This window comes from Plecotus auritus, assembly GCF_963455305.1.
Source record: "Plecotus auritus genome assembly, chromosome: 7".
Classification (NCBI taxonomy): Eukaryota; Metazoa; Chordata; class Mammalia; order Chiroptera; family Vespertilionidae; genus Plecotus; species Plecotus auritus.
Genome location: NC_137774.1, coordinates 147,529,042 through 147,537,695, shown reverse-complemented (window position 1 = coordinate 147,537,695; position 8,654 = coordinate 147,529,042). Strand labels below are relative to the sequence as shown.

General features: G+C 42.2%; 1 protein-coding gene across 1 annotated transcript in view; it reads right to left on the bottom strand.

The window, feature by feature from the left end:
- Nucleotides 1-6,253: 6,253 nt before the first annotated feature.
- SDHA (succinate dehydrogenase complex flavoprotein subunit A) overlaps nt 6,254-8,654 on the bottom strand; it is a 40,676-nt gene continuing 38,275 nt past the window's right edge. Inside the window, exons 14-15 of the mRNA XM_080677595.1 lie at nt 8,156-8,269; nt 6,254-6,486 (exon numbers count right to left, since the gene is read on the bottom strand). Coding sequence (XP_080533721.1) covers nt 6,400-6,486; nt 8,156-8,269 — 201 coding nt within the window. The 3' untranslated portion in view covers nt 6,254-6,399. The remainder of the gene's footprint in view (nt 6,487-8,155; nt 8,270-8,654) is intronic.

Genomic DNA, 8,654 nt, shown 5'->3' with positions numbered 1-8,654 from the left:
CTCCCGGTAAATTACACCGACCTTAACTGGACGGTGGTACGATTCGGAGCGTTTTCAGTGAGGTCCCCGCTTAAGGGCACTCGCTTCCCCGTTCTGTCCGCCAGCCTTGCCCCGCCCACCCAGGTCCGGACTCTGAACTTGCTCCAGTGCGTTCATAGACTTCCAGCTTCGCCAGGTTTTTAAATTCTTGACTCAGTGATCGCTGACTTGTTTCATCCTCAGAGCTGGGAAGGACCAGGAGCCAAGGACATGACCTTTTATCGGAGGCACCTGAGACTTTGCTCCCTGTGGACAGGAATCCATTATTTAGCAATCTGGGCACAGCTGCCGACCATTCTCCTAACTGTTACCCTCTGTCCCACTTAACACAAGGCTACACGCTGGAGAGTTCCTTCAAATCCTACAAAGAAATTAAGATATTCTGTGACTTTGGCATTCACCTAAGGTATTAATCCTCAAACAGCTTCAACAATGTGGATTTTTTCTGATTCAGTGAATTAAGTGGTTTCTAGTTTTCTCATATTCGCATCACTTGTTGAATAGTCCTACCTTTGACTTTCCAGTCCAATTTGTAAGTGCTCCGGTACAGTATACATGGGGAAACTTCAGCAAGAAACGTCTGGGCGGCTGCAGAGGGCCCCTGCCTCCCTCTCTGCAGCGTCACTGGTTCCACCAACCCTTGGCCGAGTCTCCAGGCTGGATTGGCACAGCCAACACCATCGGAGGGGCTTAGAAGGGCCCCATTCTACTTTCTGTTTAGTTCTATGGGTGGGAAACGATTCATTCGTGGTAAGAGCCACTTACTGGATGATTACAATGAGCTACCCTAGTGTTTGTTACTTTATGTAATCCTCATACCAGCACCTGGTAGTACCAAGGTCCACATTTTATTGAGAAAACCATGGCTGGCCTAAGGTCAAACAGGCAATTAATTCTGCCTTCTCTTCCCGCATTACCTCAGTGGTGGCAAGACTGACTCTTAAAAGGGACAGTACTAGGAAGTAAAGGTTTCTATAAAAATCACCCCTGCCCCATATATATTCACCAGACCAGCCTGGTGCACTTGCAAACCAAGCAGCCTCAGTCCCTCCCATCACCGCAGTCCTGATCTCTAAGGAACCTTTGGCTCTGAGAGGCTAAGTCTGAGCACTACATGAGGGTTGCACACCTGTGCTGCACTGCTCGGCACAACCAAGCCTTAAAGTCCTCACCATGGACCTTTGCCATTGCTGAGAGGTGTTGCCTGAGGTCCTGTCACCAACAGCACCAACAGAGACCACCTTCTGTCAATAGAAAGAGGCAGATCATCTGCTCCTGGTCCTGCTGACTCAATTACTTAAAGTATTGATGCGCTTGCCACTATCTCCTTGCCTATCTCAGGATTCAATTCCCTCCTAACCAGGTCTGGTCTAAGCTTTCCATTTAGATGGTGTGCCTGGATGGAGGAGGAAACAAACTGAAAGACAACACTGCTTTCTTCCCTACACTAACGTTGTCACACAATGTATCAAATCTCAGGCCAGTCTTTCCTTTTGGTCTAATTTCTCTGAGTTAATTGGGAAATGCCTCTTTTACTATCCTTAGAATTTTTCTGAACATTGGTTTTACCTGGATGTTGGAATTCTTAACTTTCCACAGTCCACCCTCTTGTTCATTCTGTCTTTGGCATACAGTAAGTTCTCTATAAATATGTTAAACCAATGGATGACCAAATTTTGTATGTATCTTACCTTCACAGATTATCTGTCTTTTCTCATCAGCTGCACTGTGACATTTGCACAATGGATAACTTTTCTTTTTCAGACTCATTCCCTTTTACAGCCTCTGGTGTAAAATTCTAGGGAACAGAGTCCACCACACCAAGCCTTCCCCTTGCTTTGTCAGAATTCAGGAGGAAGGAAAGGAATACACTACCACTTTTTGTCAGGCTTCTTACTGAAATAGTCAATTTATCAAATATATGCTATTTTCTTAGATATGAGCAAATGTATACATTAGCAGTGGCCGATAGAACTTTCTGCAATGATAGAATTGTTTTGTAGATGCTGTCCAATATAGCAGCTACTGGACACATATGGCTACTGAGCACTTGAAATGGATCAAGGTAGCTTGGGAACTTAATTTTAAATATTATTTAATTTTAATGAACTTAAATGTAAATAGGCATGTGGCTATGGCTATTGCTATGGAAAGTGCAAGTCTGAATATTTTACTATGTCTTACCTTTTTGTTTCTTTTAATCCAGATTATAAATTATCTACATCATCTCTTTGGGCAATATTCTATTTTCATTATATCTTTATATATATATATATATATGTATATATATATATATATATATATACACACACACACACACACACACACACATATACATATATGTGTATATATATATATTATATATATATATATATAATTTTTTTTTTTTTACTTCTCTTGTTTGTCATCCCCCCTAGCTCAGATGAGTTCATTTAGAAACTGTGAACACATTTTACAAACATTTCCAGTGTGAAATATTGTCCCATGGCTCCTTAATTAGTGGAGTCTCATAGAAACTTACCCACTTGCTGGTGATTTTCTTGGTCTCAGAATACTCATGAAAGTAGTTTGAAGGTACTGGTTTAGAAGTAGCAGGCAGACATAAGAAAATCACCTGTTATTTCTTTGAAATCTAATTGGCCCTTTTGTTGTTATCCTTTCCTGTTTCCGTGGTTACCCGTGCTAGCTTTTAATTCATTGTCCTAACATTTAAATGTTGCTCCAAAGCCTGTACTAAAGCTTTCTCTTCGTTTACAAAATGCTCTGGCATATACTTTCTCATTACATCTGCTGGCTTGAATGAATCCTCCTGAGGTAGTCAGTTGTCTTTCTACCCATTTTCAATTACCTCCTTTAAAAAAAAAATATTGAAAGTATTACATATGTCCCTTCCCCCACCCCACCCCCTATTGACCCTCTCCAGCCCGCCCCTGCCCTCTGCCCCACACCTTCACCATCCTATAGTCTGTGCCCATGGGTTATGCATATAAGCATACAAGGTCTTTCGTTGATAACCTCCCACCCACCCTCCCCAGCCTTCGCTCCGAGATTCCACATTCTGTTCCATGCTTCCATGTCTCTGGATCCACTCTGTTCATCAGTTTATTTTGTTACTTAGATTCCACATATGACTGCGATCATGTGATACTTGTCTTTCTCTGAGTGGCTTATTTCACTTAGCATGATACTCTCCAGGTTCCTCTGTGCAGTCTCAAAGGGTAAGAGGAGATTTTTCTTTTTTACTGCTGCACAGTATTCCATAGTATCCACTCATTTGCTGATGGGCACTTGGGCTGTTTCCAGATCTTAGCTATTGTAAATTGTGCTGCTATGAACATAGGGTTGCATATATCCTTTCTGATTAGTGTTTCCAGTTTCTTAGGATATATTCCTGGAAGTTCGATCACTGGGTCAATGGCAGTTCCCTATTTAATTTTTTGAGGAAACTCCATACTGTTTTCCATAATGGCTGCACCAGTCTGCATTGCCACCAGCAGTGCACTAGGTTCCCTTTTCTCCACATCCTCGCCAACATTTGTAATTTGTTGATGGTAGCCGTAGCCATCATGACAGGTGTGAGGTGATACCTCATTGTCGTTTTAATTTGCATCTCTGATGATCAGTGACTTTGAGCATTTTTTCATACATCTCTTGGCCATTTGTGTCTATTTAGATCCTTTGCCCATTTTTAAATTGGATTGTCTTCCTTTAGTTAAGTTGTATGAGTTTCTTATATATTTTGGATATTAACTCTTTATCAGATGTATCATTGCCAAATATGTTCTCCCATACAGTGGGTTCCCTTTTCTTTTTGATCGTTTCTTTTGCTGTGCAGAAGCTTTTTAATTTTTAAAAAACATTTTTATTGATTTCAGAGAGGATGGGAGAGAGGAGAGATAGAAGCATCAATGATGAGAGGATCATCGATTGGCTGCCTCCTGTATGCCCCCCACTGGGGATCAAGCCCACAACCCAAGCATGTGCTCTTGACCGGAATTGAACCTGGGACTGTTCAGTCCTCAGGCGGATGCTCTATCCACAGAACCAAACCAGCTAGGGCCAGTAGCTTTTTATTTTGATGTAATCCCATTTGTTTATTTTCTCCTTAGTTTCCTTTGCCTAACAGTGGTCGGCAAACTCATTAGTCAACAGAGCCAAATATCAACAGTACAACGATTGAAATTTCTTTTGAGAGCCAAGTTTTTTAAACTTAAACTTCTTCTAACGCCACTTCAAAATAGTCTCGCCCAGGCCGTAGTATTTTGTGGAAGAGCTACACTCAAGGGGTCAAAGAGCCGCATGTGGCTCATGAGCCGCAGTTTGCCGACCACTGAACTAGGTTATTCTGGATTGCGGTTTGTAGAGAAAGGTAGGATAATTATTTTCCTTTAATTGTCCATTTTCAGTGTTATGAGTTAGTGCCCTAGTTACTTCCAAGAGTGACCAATTGTGTTTTTGGTTGGTTTTGGCTGTTTTTAAACTATTATACATTGTTTTTAATATATTCAATGTTTCAATCAGATGTTATTATTGTTGGCTAGCTCCCAGGCGCCCTCTGACATGGTTCTAGCAGTCTTTGATGGTGTCCTGGCTCTCTGAATCAGAAAACCATTTTAGGCTCATGTTGCAACAGCCTCCCTCTCCCCCTTACAGGAATCAGCAATTCTTCAAGGAGCCCTGGTTTCTTTCCGTGGGATATGATATGCAGGTCACAATCCAGGTGCTTGGGGTGTCCACTGTTACTAGGGCAGAGCTAGGAAATGTGTATTTTTTAAAAGAATAAAGAAAAGGATGAGTTGACACTTATTTCTGTACCAAATTTAGTATTACAGGGTTTTCACCTGTTTTTGAACGTTTTCTTTTAAAAAAATTGTTTTAACATTAACATTGTTATGAGCTTTAACCCACACTATACAATTTCAAAAGATAAATACCAACATTACTACCAATAATGAGATTACTGATTGAAATTTAGGATTTCTTAGTGGCTCAATTTGTAGTTAATTTACTAAAATTGTCGACTCAATGAACCTTGAAATAATGTTTTCCTCTGTGTGACTGTCACAGCTGGATTGCAGACACTTGATGCTGTCCCTCAGCACTCACCAGAACTGTGAAGCCCCTAGCTGCTTGCTGAAAGAACCTGCAACTCTGCTGAGGGCTTTCTAGTGGTAGAAGTGTGGCATGGAGCAGGCCCAGGAGTTCTGGCACACTGGATACAGCCCTCAACCCAGGTAACACACCAGTCCCTTTTCTTGTTAACTGTGCCAAGCCAGCTCAGACAGGTTCGGTGAGCCTGAGAGGGGGCAGTGAAGGATTGACAAAAGACAAGAGAATAAAACTGGGTCTGGGTGGGACGCTGTCCTCTCTGATGAAGAGCTACCGTAGCAACAGCTCAACAGCCTGAAAGCCGAGTCTTTATTTTATAGCCATATTCCACGAGGCAAAGTAAGGGCGTGGTTACAACTCACGGGTTGCCAATCTACTCAATTACTTGCACCTGATCAATCTTTGTTTACTTGCACCTCCCGCAACCTAGATCACTTAGCCACGTGGGACCACAGGTTCGGACCATAAGGTCAAGCTTACAACTATAGCTTTTATAATTGTGCTGGGAGGGCTTGCACGTGGCTTTGCTACAAGAGGACTGTGCCCTCTCATTAGTCGAGGCTTGAACCTGTCCAAACACTGTGGCCGCTTTCCATAGTTAACTACTGGGTCAGCAGCATGGATAAATCTCAATTACCATGCTAAGGAAAGCCAGACAAAATAATACATGTATGTTTCCACTTACATAAAACGTAAGGAATGCAAACTAATCTGTAAGAATAGAAAATAGATCACAGGTTCCTTGTGAACTGGTGGGGAAAAAAGAGGAGGTGGGTATTTGGGAATGGTGAAAACATTTATGGTCTTCTGCCAATTATACTTAAAAAAATGTTAACAATGCCAACAGAAAAAGAAAAACCAAAAAAAAGAAAAAAAGAAGACAAGCTATACTAAGGTAAAATTTCTCATTTTGTGAGTGATAAACATCCAGAAGCTTGCCATCATCACACCTTCTTTGCAAAACAGGACTCTCATACATTTCTGGTCGGAATGCAGAATGCCATAGCCCTAAGAAAGGGAATTTGACAAAAGGTGACTCAGCAATTCTACACCTAGGACTCCACCTCAAAGAAACTGTCAAAGAAAAACGACTTCACACACAAAGTTATTCACTGTGGCCTTGATTACTGGCAAACCACTGACCTTTATTGAGATGGCACTCCATATTCACTAGAGTAAAGAATTTTATTTGAGCACGTCTGTGAGCTATTTATTATACATAATTACAAAAGCAGGTCAACTCCGGTCTCATCAGTAGGAGCGAATGGCTGGGGGGACTGTGGCGCAGTCAGACTCATTTAAAGTTTTGTCGATTACAGGTCTGTATTTCAGAGAAACCTTAAACAGAAGAGTTGGTGGTTAAGTTGAGGCACAAAAATGTACTAACAGCACTATCATATGCTCTTGAAAAATTAACCATAAAAGTAGATTTTCAGACAAATATGCAGGCACTTAGATAAAACCCTGGATATGCTGTCATACTTAAAGTATCTTTTTACTGTGTATTTACTTCCATTGTATTCTACTTGCAAGTGAATATTTACATATACACACATAAGGAAAAGATTGTACACGTTCACAAAATGAAGGAAATATTTCAAAATTACAATATTTCTAATTGGTGAGCTTATAAATGTCAATTTTCTTTATTCTTCTTATACTTTCTAACATGAGCATGTATTTCTTTTATGATCATCAAAACCCCAAACAGCCTTGACCAGTGTGGCTCAGTTGCACAGAAAGGTCACCGGTTCGATTCCCCAGTCAAGGCACATGCCCAGGTTGTGGGTTCTGTCCCAAGGCAAGGTGTGTGCAGGAGGCAAGCAATCAATGTTTCCCTGAAACTCTCTCTCTCTCTCTCTCTCTCTCCCTCCTTCCCTCCCAAAAATCAGTAAACCATATTTTTAAAAAATAGGGTTGTACTGGGAGAGGGAAGTCTGACTTCCTATATAGTCAGAAAATAGCCTTCATGAAAATGAAAAAGACTGACTGCCCAGATTAAACAGTCATAGTGGGCTCTCTATATATGTTTATTTAATCCTCACCCAAGGACATGTTTATTGATTTTAGAGAGAGAAAGGGGGAGAGAAAGAGAGAGAGAGAAAGAAAGGAGAGAAAGGGAGAGGGAGGAACACTGATCAATTGCCTCCCACATGCGCCCGACCAGGAATCAAACCCGAAACCTTTTGGAGTACAGAACAATGCTCCAAGCAATTGAGCCACCTGGGTGTAGGCACTCTATATTAAGTGATGACCACAAAGCACAACTTAATTTCTGTAGACCCAGATAAAGGATCAAGACTATGCTTACAAGCTATTAAAAGCTCAGGGATAGCCCTAGCCGGTATGGCTCAGTGGATAGAGCTTCGGCCTGTGGACTGAAGGGTCCCAGGTTTGAGTCCAGTCAAGGGCTCAATCTCCAGTAGGGGGCATGCAGGAGGCAGCCAATCAATAATTCTCTCTCATCACTGATGTTTTTCTGTCTCTCTCCCTCTCTGAAATCAATAAAAACACATTAAAAAACAAACAAAAAAAAAGCTTAGGGATAAACACTTTGTATCTCAATTTCTATCTTAACGGTAACAAAAATGCCCAATGGGTAAGACCAGAAGCTTCTATTGCAATCTCAGCTGGCTCACCCCCTCTGCTTGCTCCCTGAATCCCCTGGGCTTCCCTGAAGCTGCTTCCAGGTGGTCTAGCCAATGGAGGGGAAGTGGCGAGGGGTGTTTTCCTTTCCCAGCCCCCACACTCCATGGCCTCAGGTTTCACCATTTCAGACCCTGCCACCAAGTCGTGGGGGCTTACTCCCTGACCATCGGCAATGCTGTGGAAGACCAGTCCTGCTGAATGATGCCGAGTCCGGTTTCCAGGCAGAAGCCTGACTGACAGTGTCTTTTTCAGTGGTGTCTCAAATCTATCAGCAGTCGATTTAAACCCACGGTGCTTCTCCTAGTTCATTAAATGCATGTGTCAGTGCACATATGAGCAAACCACACTGCCCACTTACCTTCCCAGTCCCAACATCAACATAGGAAAGGGTGTGCTTCCTCCAGTGCTGCTCAAATGGCTTCTTCTGCTGCCCCTGGATGGGCTTGGAATAATCATACTCATCCACCCGGTCCTGAGGCCAAGAAAGGAAATATATTTCAGAAAGCATTGACAATTACATTCCAAATTCCTTATTACTCTAACAGAGCCATATAACCACAAAACATGGCAAACTCATTAAACTGATACATGAGAGATGGGTCTAATAGGAACCCCACATCCCACTGAAGGTCCCACTGTCCCAAGCAGACCTTGTTCAGACAGCCAGGACCTTCCTAGTCCCTGTTCCATCCCAGGTCTGCCCCTCTACAATGGAAACCACTTGTGTACATCTCATCTAAAAGAACATGTAACACAGTGCAACCAAGTACCAGACATGGGAATGGAGAAACGAGATGTGCCAGCCATTTACCAGCCATCAGCCTCAGTTATTGGTAAGCCCCTCATTCTGTACCAGC